Genomic DNA, 15,542 nt, shown 5'->3' with positions numbered 1-15,542 from the left:
GTAAAGGAACAAAGATGATGAGACTTAAAACAAGAGCAGGGCAGTCAAGAAAAAGTTCACCCTTTTTACAGAATAACATTTGAATGTTTTTAAGTAAAGGGTATGTGAATTTTAGCAGGTTTAATAGTTTGAAGGAAGCTCTAGTACAGTCAGAGTTAGAAGAATGAAGTCAATGGAACACTCTGGCCAATCCTAAGCTGACAGACCATTTTTCCCTTTGTGCTTTTAACACAGTTTCAACAGAAACTGTTTTATTACACAGTTTGAGCACAAAAAATTTGGATCAGTGCCAGTGTTAAAACACCCTCAAAGTGAAAATACGCTCGAGGTGTCGAAACAAGCCAGTTAGAACTAGTCAAAGGGAAAAGCAAACACAACTCATGCTACCTCATAAAAAAGTAGATTTGAATATGAGCAACCATTCTGATTTACAAAAGGTAAAAGGTAGTTTTACACGTGAAGCCAGGCTGCCATGAGCCAGCTGTGGGTCATGCTTCCTCATAAGTAGTTCAGGTTGATACTGAGTGTGTAATCCTACTGCGCGTCACTCATCTCTGCTGCTGGCTGGTAAGTCAAAACTGATTCCCTAGCTGTATGTTTTCGAAGAAATTGCACTGTTAGGCTGTACAGAATTGGGGGTTGTTTCTTTTTTAACAGGTTTTGTTGGTTGCTTACACTGGAGAAAATTTTTTTGTCTGTATTTCTCAGGTGTGTGTATGTGGGAGATCCTAATGCATGGGGTAAAGCCCTTCCAGGGAGTGAAGAACAATGATGTGATTGGGCGAATTGAGAACGGTGAGCGGCTCCCAATGCCTCCAAACTGCCCTCCTACCCTCTACAGCCTTATGACCAAGTGCTGGGCATACGACCCTAGTAGACGACCCAGGTTTACTGAACTTAAAGCACAACTCAGGTAGGGTTATACTTCTGAAAGGTCGTTTCCTTGTTCAGAAATACTTATTTTCGCTGTATCTTCTGTTACAGTATTATCTTTCTGTGGAAAATGCAAGACACAGTGTATTAAGTTTTATCTTCAGAAGGCCAGGTTGTTGCTACTCTTTTGGAAATCTGGACCTTATCTGTTGGAGAAAATTAGACTAGGTAATAAATTCGAATAACTGGAAGTATGAATCACCTTTCTCTCCCAATAAAAACTCCATATTTTATTAGCAATTTGCAGTTTGCTTGTAATTTTAGCTATGTATGCTACAATCTTTGGGGAGGGGTGCAGAAAGAGCTTAGAGTGATTACCTAGTAAAGAATGCAGAGGACAGTTTTGGGGTAGAAATGTATCCTTTCTTAGATAAATGAACTATCAGGTGAATGCTGTTGAAAGTTATTTTTATAACATACGTAGCACACTAGTTGGCCTGAGCCTGCAATAAATGTGGCATTATTGACTAGAGATTCTTTTACCTGTTGTAAACCAGGATATAGACTACCTTATACATACCTTGGAATAAATTTGAGCACACACTTTTGATACCAGTTTAAATTCACACCCTAGTTTATTTTGCAGTAATTTATTCCAGTGTCCATATCTCTGTTTCACCAGCCATAAATGGGAGTGGTATTTAAACTTCGAAACGTCACTGAGATATTGTGCAGACACATCTGATATGTGTGACCAACTTTGAGATTTTATGAGTGGTTTTGAGAGATTTTGATCCATTTTGCCTAAGTCAATATAAGCTTTAAACTATATGTAGTTATTGTACATTGTAAATCCATTCTTGGATTTGTTGTAATTCACTGCCAAATTATTCAGTTTTATCTTATGTCTTGTTTCAAAGTTGTGCTTTATGGCATGTTTTGTTTTCATAATATCATTTTGTGCTGTCACTGGGTGTTCATGATACAAGATAATTCATAGGTAGCTAAAATAAGAGACAGATTTAATATAATTATGATGCTGTTTCAGAGGTGCAGTGTGGATAAGTTAGCTATCTTTTAAGTTTTTTGCTATTTCTTAACATTTCATATGGTTCCACCATCTGTTACTCTGGGAGCTGCAGTGTAGACTAATAATGACATAGCTAGAGGAAGAACAGCTCTTCTCACAAATAAGTTATCCTATTGACTGTGTGGAGTTAACCACAAAGGAAGGCATCATAGGGCTGGGTAGAGATTGCAAGGAAAAGATAGACCAGTTGTGTGATTTACGTAATAGGTGGAAATCGGCAATGTGCTTGCTTTTTTTTTTTTTTTTTTTTTTTTTTGGCTCTGGAAGAATAGGATTCTTTTTAATTTGCTGTCAGATTGTACTGGTAACTTACAGGTGGCTGACACAGAGGAAGATGAAGCCCTAAAAATGTGACTAGGAAGAGGGCTATGGTGTGTAAACCCAGGCAGGGCAGGGAGGGCGTCTCACCAGCAAGGGAAAAGGATGAGTAAATCCAGACTAAAAGTAATTGTTTTGTGGGTGGTGAAGTAAATGTGGGCTATACTCAGAAAAAGAGCAAAGGCAGCAAGAATTACAACAGCATGAGACAGGAGGGGGAAAGGGCAAAAAAAAAAAGTGAAAGATCTGGTGGAAAGGTAGCACCATATGAAAAGGGTAGGCCAGTGCCCAAGAGCCTGCTTCTCCTCGGAAAAAAGGGTGAGAACAAACACTCACGACATGCAGCAGGGCAAATTGTCCTTGGTTACAAATTAAAGTGTTTCCTAGTGTGCGTGGGTAAGCTTTGAAACAGGTCACCCAGAAAGACTCAGGAATTTCCATGCTGGCAGACTTTTGAACCTTGACTGGAAAAGGCTCTGAGCAACCAGACCTTGCTGTGCATGGAGTCCTGCTTTCCCAGGAGACTGGACTTGAGACCTCCAGGAGTCCCTTCCAACCTAAATGATTCTCTGATGCTAGATGAAAAATGCACCGAGGGAGGTGGGATTTTTGGTCCTTTATTCATGCTAGGAGATTTGATAGTTTAGAGGGCAGCCTCTCTCCTGGCACCACAGCAGCCCTAAAATCCAGTTTTTACTCTCTTCTCACAAAAGCAGTCTTCTGCCACACCAGGCTGGTGACCTTTGTCTCCTGGAAGTTAGGCAGCACAGTTGTCCTTAGGGCTTCTTTGCGCTGCTTGCAGACAGAGGCAGCCTCTTGCTGGAAAGGTTGCCAGTTCCCTTATGATGAGGCAATCTCAGGCAGCTAGAAAAGATTGTGTTTCAAAACTCAAATTCCCATGAACTTGCAAAAACAAGCCATTTCCCTGGTGGCCTTTTCTGTGTGGTGTTGCTGCTGCTCGTTCTGGATCCTGTCCAGGGTTGTCTTTTCAAGCTGAGAGCAGACTAGTTGTTTGCTTGAAGTCAATGATACAGTACCGCAACGTTCCTCTCTGTTTTAATGAGAAAAAGTCAATGGCTTTGGGAAAAAAAAATATCTTTTCTGCATCTGAAATAGCACTGATGGGAACATAAGCATTTCATGTGTTCTCTGTTTATTATTTGATGTTTTTCCCATTTCCTGGTACATCTGCTTTGCACAAATTGTATGTAAAAGCGAGATTAAGTCTGGGTGTGAGGTGCTACCTTTCTACTCCTGCAGTTCTGTTACTGACTGGGCCAAAATTAGAATCTGGGATATTTTAATCAGGTTGCCTTGCTGACTTTGTGTAGAAGAGATTTTTAGTCTTGCATTATGTAGTAATTAATACAAAAGGCCCTTTGCAAAGTGAACCAATGTACCCAGATCATACAATATCACTTTTACAGCATTTCTCTTCAGAACAACTTCTAGCCGCTTCCTGTAACCATACACTTACTATACTATAATTGCACACTCACTATAACCATACGCTATCTTATGCATGCACATAATAAATTTAATTTATTCAGTGCTATGTTCCATATGCTGCAAGCCTATATTGCTAAGATAGCCCCACTGTACTCACAGGCTTTCATGTAAATCAGGTCCCAGGCTGCGCTTACAAGTTGTGGTGCCCTGAATGTCCTTTTGGTTGGTAATTCTGTTAAAACAGAGGGGGGTTTGCATTGGAGGTTAAGTTGGATTTTAATTTTGAGCTTTCAAATTAATGTAATTGAATGACATTTTCACTGCATCATTGAATGAATTCTGTTTAAAGCACCTAGCAGTAACCCTTTCTCCTAAAAATAGCAAAATAATCAGCAGTTGTATCACTGCTGTGATAAGCGTCACTGGCCTTCTGTTGGTCACTGGTGAAGCAGCAGAGGTTTTAACAGAGTGGGCGACCCCAGTAGTATCCTAGCACTGCAGAGCCTGTGAAGTACAGCTCTAAAAAGAATGGGGAAAAAATAAAAAGAAAGAAAGAAAAGACTGATTCATGCTTTTAAAGTCTGTTTTTTGTTAGAACAGTGACATAATTAACTGATGAGAACTGGACTTGAGCATTTGATGTAGGTCCTAAAATGTTGCTTGTAAATAAAAAAGTGGTAAGAGTGGGGAGCAGTTTGAGTCCTCTCCTTTTGTGGCATCCTGCCAAAAAAATACTTTATCACATACTTCAGATAGGTGATCAAGGCTGCAAAATGCTTCATTAGCCTTTTGCTCTTTGACAGTGACCATTAGGAATAATCTGTGATCCATATGAAAGTGCTTTTAAATTAGAGCAGTATGCAAAAATATGTTCTTCAGCATCCAGCTTTGCATTTCTGCTGCCTGGAGACCACTGAGAGGAAAAAAAGGCTGCTTGATCATGGTCAGCACTTATTGTAGGTTCCCATTCACCACGGCAGCAAACACTGCTATTGCTGTGCCTTTTGAAGTGTAAGGATACATTTTAGTATTTCAGATATTTGTACACTGAAGCTCCCAGTAAATGTTTCGTTTCCATTGTCACGGGCCAATTTCAGTAAATTTCAGTTAGTTTATCAGTTTTGCAAACTGTTAATGGTCAAGATTTTTCATCAACTTAACCTAGCCAAGAAGATGAGTTAAGTTTGTCTGTACTACCTCAAGATTTGCTGGGGGAATCATATGAATAGAAATACTTCTCTGCTTGCTCCTCTGTGCTGCTAAAAATACATGCAGTTTGGGAAAATATGCCTAGATCTGACTTCCCTGACCTTCTGCAAATTCTAATAAAGTATTCAGAGTGCTTGAGCAGCTGCACTGGGAAAAGGTCAAAAATATCTCTTGGCATGCTTTTACTCTGTCTATGGATTGGTCTTCCCTTTGCAAAAACAAAGACGTTTCTGTGAGTCATTTATATTTTCTGTGTTTTTTCAAGTAATGCTTCTCTGAGGCATTTCTATTTTATATTCTCATTGGCAATACTCAAGGGCATCCAAGTACAAATTCCGCTACAGTGATCGGGCTTTGACCAGGCTGCTGGGTTGCTGGGGAAAGGACCGCTGATGACCCAGGTGATGAAAGAGCAGAGTGGGATGAATTAGAGTTCTAAGGCAAACATCTGAGCCTATGTTACAAAAAACAAGCCATTTCAGTAGAAATTCGTCATGTCCAGTGATGTGATTTAAGTTAATGGTATTGCATTGAATACTGTGACACCACAGATAAAATGGCTTTGATGGCAAGGCAGATAGGTATTGGTGTTTCATTCCTTGTGGAAAAACAGGGCTGTGCTGTTCCAAATTATACGCATGGCCCCAAATTGTCAATAAGCCATCTCTAAATTTAGTCAGCTGCTTTTAGCCGACTCCTGTTCCATTCTTCTGCTCGGAGTAGAGCAACTACTGTATCAACAACTCTGTTAAAAAAATCTGTATTTTATTCATGTAATGGCTGGATGGATTTCTTTTTGTCTTGATTTGTTGTGCTTTTTTAAAATTCAGAGGTATTTCTTGAAAGGTCATTATCATGGTTCATGGCTGCAGATGCATGTCAGCTGATTTTTCAGGCTATATAAAAATGCTCGCTGAATATCTGAAGTGTGACCTAGCTGTAAAGCTGTGCGCTTTTGCTAGTTTTTCATGGATTCAAGTAGGAAATAACCTCATTTTCCTTATTCTGAAAGAAGAGGGAAGTATAATAGAAAGATTTTCTCTTTTTAGTTCCCTGCATTGGGCTGTAGCTGTGTTTCCATGGTAGTTGTATCAGGATGACTTTTGCAAATAACTTGACCGATTTTGTTTTCATTCCACATTCTTGTGTTACTTCAGTAATGATGGATGGAAATTGCAGCAATACTTACAAACTTGGTTTAGCTGCAGTGAGACGAGATGACTTCTCTGCTTTTTAGAAGTGGCATAGATTTTTTTGGTGGCTGAGTAAGGAAAAGCACAGCTCTCATCTCTAACCAAGCAGGAATTTATTCTTGAAATAAGCAACAAAGTTCCAAGATTAGAATAGATTGCTGTAGTTGATCTCATCCCCTGCATGAGTAATTCTGGGTGGCTATTTAGAAGACTGAACAGGAGATTATAAACTCAGAACCTAGCTTTGTTTCTGGAAACGGGAGTGATTAAGAAACTGGAATAGCTCCTTTACAGGATTATCTTTACACTGGGGATAGCAATATGTAAATGATCTGCCCTACTCACATCTCCAGACTATTCATGTAGCGTGCAGCTTCAACGGCTTTGCAGCTCCCTATTTCAAAGCTTCATTCTGAGTATTTTTCAAATGGCAAATATCCAACATTAATAATCCACATAGCAGAACTGGGAGGAGGCTGCTGTGGGGGCAGCAGTATCACGTTGAACTTCAAACAGTCTCTTTAATAGTCAGAACAGTGGTAAGTAGCAAACTAGTTTTACTACTGTCTTGTACTTTGTTGAAAATATAGCCTTTTGACCTGAATGTTTAGAAGCTGAGTGAATACTGTCAGATATTTCTGTTTTGCTAAATTAGTTTGCTGAGTGTGTTCCTGGGTAGGCTAAAATATAAGAGTTGAAGACTAGTCTTTAAAATGTTTGTTGACTGCTTTGTTTAAAAAAGAAAACAAATCCCAGTGATCTGAAGCTCTGTTGGGCTTCAGTAAAGAACATATTCAGTTTGTTTTGAACCTTTGCGGCAGTTCAGTGTAGTATTTTCTTGTGAACAGTAAGTTTTCATGCAAGTAAGCGCTTGATTTATTGTCTTTGAGGATTTCTCTGTGTAATTACACATCAAAAGGACTGTTAACATGCAAAAAAAAATTGTGCAAGATCAGCCACAGCTTTCTAAAAACTTGGTGCTGCTTCTGTTGTTAAAAGCACGCTGGTAATCCTACAGAAGTATTTCTTCCTGATACTGATTTTCAGAAACCTAACCAATATACAATATAAGTAAAATAAGTTTGTGTTTCAGTGCTCAATCACTTTGTTGAATAGTGTTCATTAGTCTGAAAAAGTGAGAGCTTTGGGGGGAGGTTTGTCAGACATTGAACTAGAGTTTTACTTAAATATAATGCATTTTTCTTAGTACAATACTGGAAGAAGAGAAGCTGCAGCAAGAAGAACGAATGAGAATGGAATCCAGGCGACAAGTCACTGTATCCTGGGACTCAGGAGGATCAGATGAAGCTCCTCCCAAGGTATCTAAGACTGCAAATTATGTGGGTTTAAAAAATAAATAAAACCCCTCTTTTTATTCCATTTTATTTCTTCAAAGCCTTCTTTGACGGGTTTGTTCAAACAGCGGCATTCTGGTCAAATTTATCATCATCCTGCTAATACTTGCCTGAAATGACCCAGCTATAGTTGAACTGTTATTAGAACTGATACACGCTATAATAATGCACTAATGATTTCCTGTTTCTTCTTGTTTAACTTGTAAAAGACTGCCATAGTTGCCACAAAATTGTATCCTGGCCTTTTCTTTTTTCTTCTCTTGTAGCACTCCTATGAAACATTAGCTAGTGAGTCCACCGACCAGCAAGAAGTTTATTTATAACATGTTAGTGAAAGGATAGAAATGAAATAATGGCATTTTCCTTATTCTGGACAAAAAAATTAGAGATTTGCTTCCAAGGACCTTATGTGATTTAATTTACACTTAATTTCGTTTCATTACATGCCTGTCCCGTTTGCATGTCACGGATGTGTTCTGCAGCTGTGGTATTCTGATCTCCCCAGTTGCTGAGCACTCTCTTCTCTCAGTAACTTGTTTGCTTCTCGTTGGAGTTATTTTGCACTTTGAAGGATCAAGCCTGTATTTTGAAGAATTTCATCTGCAGTCACCGCTGTAATGTGGAATATTATCTGCATCCTGATCAGTTTGTGATGAATTCCTGTAGCTGTATATGCAAGCTCTGGTGCTGATAATGATTTCAGTAGTATTCGTGTGGCACCTTCTGCTGCACACATCCCCCAGCACTCATAGGAAGGCAACTTATTTTTATTCTGTTTTGTTTCCCCATACCCAGCTTGTTGCCTGATAGATTTCCAAGCTTGGTTCTGCGTTTTGATAGCTTTATGGCAACCAAGAAATATGGGCAGTGGAGTTGTTGCTTTCATTTCAGAGTTAAAACCAGCAAACAATCCATCAACCTGTTTAGCCATCTGAGATTAACTGGCAGGATTTGGTGTATATACAAGCAGAGAATATTCTGAGTTACAGAAGCAGACAAACTGCATAAACTGCAACAATATGCTACTTAATCATTACAATCTTGTTTGAAGAATTTGTTTAGTCTTGAAGTTTTGGAGTTAATCCAAACAGAATAAGTGCCTTTTACTAATGTAATGTATGAGCTACATAATATTAGAAATTACTATCGTTAGAGCATTGGGTGTGATGTATAAACTGAAACACTTGACAAAAGAGTTATTAAGATGAAATTCATTCTACCACTGCGTATCTTTTTTGAGGGGGTCGGTATGTCCTCCCTGTATATGTGATGTAGTTCTTGGTTAGGTGTTTTTATATGGTATTTGTGTTTAAAATATTGATGTGCATACTAATGACATTTGAACAGATTGAATTTTGTAGAGATGAGACTTTATGTATCTCTTAGGTTATTATCTAATTCTTTAATAGTGACAGCTTGATTTTTTTTCTTCCAATAATTCATTATAAGAGTTTCAGGTCTTTATAGGTCTTAAATGCCATTTTATTTATAGCCTTAAACTCCTACACATTCTCAACTAATTCAATAATTCTCAAATAATCACCATTTGTACTAAGAAATTACTGGTATCCCAAGTGATTTCCATTAGAAACCTAAGAAAATATCCTAGTACAGAATGATAAAGACATTTTTCATAAAATTCTGCAATCTCAAAGTAATGCCTTTAACTGCCAGAAGACTGAAAGAGCCCATTTGCAGAATCATGAGGTTTGGAGGTTTTTTTCCCTCTTTGGTTAATTTTTCTCCTTAAACACCCAACAGCACTGCTACTTATTTAAAAAAACAAAACAAAACATATATATATACACACACACACTTCTGGAGCATTAATACCAAAATAACAGAACACTTCTGCTTTGAAGATAAAAAGTATGTTGTTCTAAGCAACATTTTCCAACATTACTTCTTTCAGTAGTGTGAAATTTCTATACCTGTTCTGGCAAAAGGGTGATTTGTTCAATGTGTGCAGAAAACCAGGCTCTTTTTCATGCAGGTTTTTAATAATAGTGCTGTCTGAAGTGCCGGTGACTTTTCTCATGTGTTCCTGTGATTATAATCTTGTTTGTTTACCTGTAAAGGATTGCCTTTCTCCTGAAGGAGTAAAGCAAGATAGTCAGATAAAGACTCTTGATAGCTGTTGTTTAGCTGTCCTCTTTAACAGGAGCTAGTTCTGTCTTGTTTTTTCTTGGCTGGCAATGGCTGCCAAACAAAGCATGGACAATGAAGCGATCATGGAGTTCAGAATATGATCAAAGGCACCTTCCCTGTTGAGGCAGTTGGTTACACAGAAGTTAATTATCACAACTTTAGTCCTTGGAATAACACATGGAAATATTCATGCTAAACAAACCAGTTTGTTTTGCGTTCTGACTGAAGCAAAAGAATTTGCTTTTGGGAATGGTCACAAAAGCAACAAATTAATACCAAAGCTTTATGTACTGCAGATTGTGAACTCAGACCCAACGCTATATTTGCACCTGGAAACATCACTTAAGAATTACGTTCTTAGCTGATGTCCTCTTTAGAGTTAAATGGCACAAAGCAGATCATTTAGTGCAAGCAATTAAATACACACAAAGAATTCACACAGCAAGTGTTATTTATGGGCATACCTAGCAAACAATTCAGCTGCATCCATTTCCAAGCAGAAATGGAGGAAAATTTAATTTTAGTTGTTTACAAAAAATCTTAGTCAGATTAGAGTGTTTATTTCAGAGGAAGTTTTTTGAGCTTGCTTTTGTGATGCACCACCTGTAAATGTTTCTCTCAACGAAGAGTAATTTTTTGGTTTCAGTTTTCTGTTTCTAAAATCTCTAAAAATTCCTTTATATTTACAGCCCAGTAGACCTGGTTACCCCAGTCCGAGATCCAGTGAAGGGTTTTATCCGAGTCCACAGCATATGGTACAGCCAAATCATTATCAGGTATTACATTTAACACCGTGCATTTTGGGTTTATAACGCAGCTGCAGCTGGTGGAATTGATTCACTTCTTGTGTGGTTTATTTTCATTCAGTTCTGTTAAATAGGTTTTGGGTTACATCAGAACAACCCCTGAACCGAGCCTGGTAGGTTTACTCCAGATGGCAAATAGTTTCATACCTGATACGGTGCTCAAATTCCTAAAACTGCAACAAAACACATCAGACGTTGTCGTATTTGTTGAAGGAATGTGGTGTTCCTATTAACAGTTGTGTTAAGCTACGAAATTAGTTGACTTTTAAAATGGCATTAACTGGTGGACTTTCCTTGGGCTTATTGATACTCTGCTCCCTGATGTTTCTCTGAAACATTTTTATTTTCTGTTGGCTGATAGCCACCTTTAGATCTACCGCTTCATATACTCACAAGTTTTGCTTTTCTTCCTAACACTCCTGAAGAAATTCAAAACAAAAGTTTGTTATGAAAGTACTTCAAGCGTTCTTGGGTTTGTTGAAAGCTACAGCCATATACAGCAGTCTAGGTCGAGATTTTCTTGTCGTGGAGGGTGGGAGGTTTTCATTGTTTTCATCAGCACTTCAGACTCATTAAAGCTGCGTAGATTTTCCTGTGGAGAAGTTCTCAGGCCATGCGGCTAAGCACACTAATTACATCCTGTCACTCAAGACTTACGCTTGTAACATACACTAGGGGTACATTTTTATATGGCTCTGTAGGCAGTGTTTGCAGGCTCCTGTTAACTTTAGTACAAGCTCTGCATGTGTAGCCTTTACAAATAGGTCAACAGATTCATTTCTGTTCACAAGAGGACTTTGATCTTCTTGACTGCAGAGGTTAGAACACTTTCTCATGCTGCTGTTTTAATAAGCATCCTCAAATACTTATAGTTATCCTCAAACAGTTATGATAGGCATCCTCAAAGACTGAAAAAAGAGGGTTTGTGTCATATTTTGGCTCAGCTTCCTCCTTCTGATGTTGCTGCCCCTCCTTCCTCCCAGTGACTGCTTGAACTTAGTAATTTCTGTGCTGTCATATTTGCTTCCTTGAGGAGGGCAGGGGGGAAGTGATTAATTATGGGGAAGCGTAGGTCTTATTTAATATAAAGTTTTTCTCCCCCCCCCCCCCTCCCCAAAGGTGTCTGGCTACCCTGGTTCTCATGGGATACCAGCCATGGCAGGCAGCATTTATCCTGGGCAGGCTGCTCTCTTGGATCAAGCAGATTCCTGGAACCATCGGCCTCAGGAAATACCAGTGTGGCAGCCAAACATGGAGGTATTGTGAACTGACACATCTGTTGTTGCGCTCTTACAGTAAATACACTTTTGTATTATTTAGGTACATCTGGAGATTATTTTTGGAGAACTAAATGTTTCTCTGGTGGTTTTTAAATTGCCTTACTGCAGTGGGGTGGGAGTCATGACTGAATTCTGTTCTATTTGAAACAAATCATCCTGTGTGAGACTGGGCATAAAGTGTAATATTTATGCAAATACTTGATGAGGTTATTGTTACTTATTATCTTAAGTAAGTGAGTCATAGCAAATATTCTGTGTTTGCTAAAAGAAGGCTTTACTGAAACTTACTGCTCTTAGTAGAGATGGGAACATTATTGTAAAAATCTATAGTATCCTTACTGTTTAAAAATGCCCCTTTGTTGGGAGATACCCAGTATAGCTAAAGTATCTGAGGCTTCCTCGGAACTTAGCCCGAACAGAAGATGAAATGGTCTACAGAACTGTTCTTCAGTTATATTCCTGTTAGGTGCTTTTCAGCTTGCACAGAGCTGCTGCAAGGAACATCAAATTAATTCCCCCTTTAACCTTCCGGGTTTGTTTTTTTTCTGTTCTCCTCCAGTATTTTATACTTTCTGCATTCCATTTTACCCTCCCACAAAGATTCACTTTGTGCAGCTTCTTAGATCTGTTTCCTTTCTAACCAACGCTCTATTCCCTGTGTCTCTGATAAACATTTAAGTGATAACCATTAAATACAGGCAAGCAGATAGGTGTCCAAGTCTTCAGTTTGCCTGTACTTTCTCTTGGTTGATCTGGCTCTATATTCTGCCATTGCTGCCATGCAGTTGTTTCACACAGTACATACTTGAGGGTTGTAGTCCCAAGTAGTTCAACATCCCTGTAGATTATTGATTCTAGAAACAACTTAGTCTAACTATGTCATACTTGAAAAACGTGTTGGTGGAAACATATGAATGCTTTGCACGTCTTTGTAATAAGTTACAGCCAAAGTTCACAAAAGCTTGGGAAGTTGGTTGCCTAAAAACAATCTCAGTGAAGTTTGTAACCAAACTCCCCCTGGCTTTTTTAGAAATGTGGAATTTATACGCTACTTGTTAATGATTTCCAGACAGCATTGGGATATGGTATATGGAGTATTGTAAGCTTAAGACATGCATAAAAACTTGTTCAAAAATCCATTAAAAATGTCTTTTGTGACATGTTTTGCAAGCGTCAGATAAAACTGAAAAGCAGATTTGTTTTGAGTGAAAAACGTATCGTGCAGCTTTTAACAACTGGATAGTTACGTTATTGCGCAAGGCCAAGAAAACAAAATTTTTGTTTTTGTTGTCCAACTTAAATGAAGTGCAATATATGAAGTGACAACATTACTGAAAAACAGTCAGAATTTTTCAAATCTTTTTGGTTTCAGTGATTAGAAGCAAGGCAGATAAAATGTAGTTGGAAAGAGTTTCTTCTGATGGTCTGCTTCAGTTTATAAGGCGTTTAAGGAACCCTGCTTGACTGCTGTTGAGCGTTTGGGCTTTTTAAAATCTCTTCTACAATCCATAATTTCTTGCATCTGTTTATACAAATTCTAAGTTGTAAGATGGAATAAACTCACTCTGGTTTGTAGGATACAGGCACTTTGGACATACGAGGAATGGGCCAGGTTCTACCCACACATCTTATGGAGGAGAGATTGATACGACAACAACAAGAGATGGAAGAAGATCAGCGCTGGCTTGAAAAAGAGGAACGGTTCCTGGTAAGACTTTGTTTCATAGTGCTTCTTTAATTCATTCTGACTTTTCTCTTTATTGCAGCTTGGTCACTTTTGTGAAAAGAAGAGTATTTACTGAATACAGGAGTCACTACCAAAATGTAGGTTTGGAAACAGTTTTTAAATGAAGTGTTCGGCTAGCAAGTCCTGTGTTTCAAATACCTTGAACAGCTGTGTTTTTTAGGGAATCTCTCATTTTATCCAGCTGAGTATTTATGTGTGGGAAGTTGAGGGTATAATTCTGTGTCAATCTCCAGATTGCCTGTTTGTTCTTAAGGAGATGGATCTGTGCATAATCTACCCCTAAAAAAGGGATAACCATCAGCCATCTAAGAACCTTGACTGTAGTAAGAGCTGTGAGCAGTCTTGCACTGGAGGAATAATGAGACATGTTAGTGGGAAGAAAATTTATGAGCAGGCTCTGCAAGGTGGGGAAAAAGCTCTGAATGTCACCAGGAGGAGGAGGAAATGCATTGGTCATGGGATCTTCTGTTGCGGTTTCTTTGCAGTGTCATGTTTTCTTGTTGTCAGTGCCACTGGTGTATGGCTTTTAGTTCAACACTGGCTTCCCAGTTGACAAAATTCAAGTTCTGCTTTAAAATTCTCCTACTTGAGACTGATGGCTGCAGATGCAGCAGAAGATGGTAGTGTAGCCTATTTCTCTGTATAGGCTCATGCTGGGAAGCCCATGGGGGCATGAGCCTCTCTTGACAGGTAGATAATCACAGTGGTGTGGTATGGGTTGTGACAACATCAGTCGCATGTTTGGTCTTCAGTGTATTTCAAAGATTTTGTTTGGAAGCCTTTTATGTTGTACATAGTTAAAAAACATGCCTGTATAAATGCAGGTACCATGGGTTGTTGGCTGTGAAGACAACCAAGGTAGGATAAATCTCTACTGGCTCTTGAGAGCTACTGGTAGATGCCCCCGTGTCTTGCCAAGATCCAGATTGTACCAGAGTTAAGATGTTACTTTGGATTAAAGGATGCTGGAGCTTGCTTTTGGCGGGTTTCCTTGTAAATGCACTTGGGAATTTGCGGTTCACCATTGGATGAGAGTAGAGAAACCACTGTACCCAGATTGCTTTGTCCAATTTATTACAAGCTGAAGAGAGGGAGGGGAAAGGAAAATTTCTTCCCTAATTCAGGCATGAGCTTTTCCAGTCTTCAGTGGAACCAGTCGTTTTTGACTTTCACAGCCCCAGGAGGTCAAAAAGATCCCATTGTCCATTAAAACTTTCAAGATGGTCAAGAACTTTTTGAAGAATTAATATGCTTATGGAGAATGAGGCATTGTGATCTCAGGTGGCAGTAGATTGTGTGGGAACTTTCTGGAGAAAACTTTCTGACCTTCCTGAACTTTCTGACTTTTTCTGCAGAATAGACGATAATTATTTGTAGTGTTTGTTGCTGTCTTTGGACTCAGCCTCTGGACCATTAGGATGTTTACTGTCCCCTGAATTGCTGTTTGAGGAGAGACTTGCTGATTGTTCTTTTGATCTGTAATACAGTCTTGGCATATGCTTGGAAAAGAATTACCGTGTTTTCATTATGTGTTAGTTTTTATTGCGAGGAGACAGTCTGTATTGCCACCCCTACCCGAAGGACTGCTAGCACTTGTGAACTTGTGAGCAGCTATACAGCCTATGACAGAGCTGGATTTGGTTGATGTAAACCCTTAGAGGTTTAAAAAGGCAAAAAACAGAGAAAGAGTTTTGAGTGGAAGCAAGTATGAACTTAAATGGCCAAAATGAAGAATTGGAATCCATAAGAGACTTCAGTTTTTTCTTTCCGCACTAACATTTTTACTGTACAGGCTTTGGAATGCCTGTTACAGATTTATATTCTGTGCCCAAAGCTAAACAAGCTAATGATGGCCACAGAGGGTACATTTGAACCCGTAGCAGGATGTATGTCAGAGGAATCCTCAGTTTATAGATACGGGTGTGTCTTGGAACAAGTATGTGGTTTTCTGGGTTTAGCCCTGAAGAAATCAAGATGGTTGAAGAGTGTGGGGAGTCACTCTTGGTGGCCTTGCAGATCTCCTGAGGAAGGAAATCCCCAATTCATACATGAGAGTCCAAACACGGGCCCAGTG

General features: G+C 39.0%; 1 protein-coding gene across 19 annotated transcripts in view; it reads left to right on the top strand.

Moving 5' to 3' along the window:
- Positions 1-15,542, top strand: part of PTK2 (protein tyrosine kinase 2) — a 224,032-nt gene that overhangs the window by 189,850 nt on the left and 18,640 nt on the right. For 17 of the 19 annotated variants that reach the window (XM_040588398.1, XM_040588393.1, XM_040588395.1 and 14 more), the window contains 5 exons: positions 709-913; positions 7,340-7,451; positions 10,325-10,411; positions 11,561-11,698; positions 13,298-13,429. In XM_040588398.1, coding sequence (XP_040444332.1) covers positions 709-913; positions 7,340-7,451; positions 10,325-10,411; positions 11,561-11,698; positions 13,298-13,429 — 674 coding nt within the window. Of the gene's footprint in view, positions 1-708; positions 914-6,557; positions 6,672-7,339; positions 7,452-10,324; positions 10,412-11,560; positions 11,699-13,297; positions 13,430-15,542 lie in introns of those variants that run through there. The other 2 variants (XM_040588401.1, XM_040588400.1) reach the window with 2 other exon arrangements.

Source organism: Falco naumanni, chromosome 3, assembly GCF_017639655.2.
Source record: "Falco naumanni isolate bFalNau1 chromosome 3, bFalNau1.pat, whole genome shotgun sequence".
Lineage (NCBI taxonomy): Eukaryota > Metazoa > Chordata > Aves > Falconiformes > Falconidae > Falco > Falco naumanni.
This window is presented reverse-complemented; position numbering and strand designations above follow the sequence as displayed.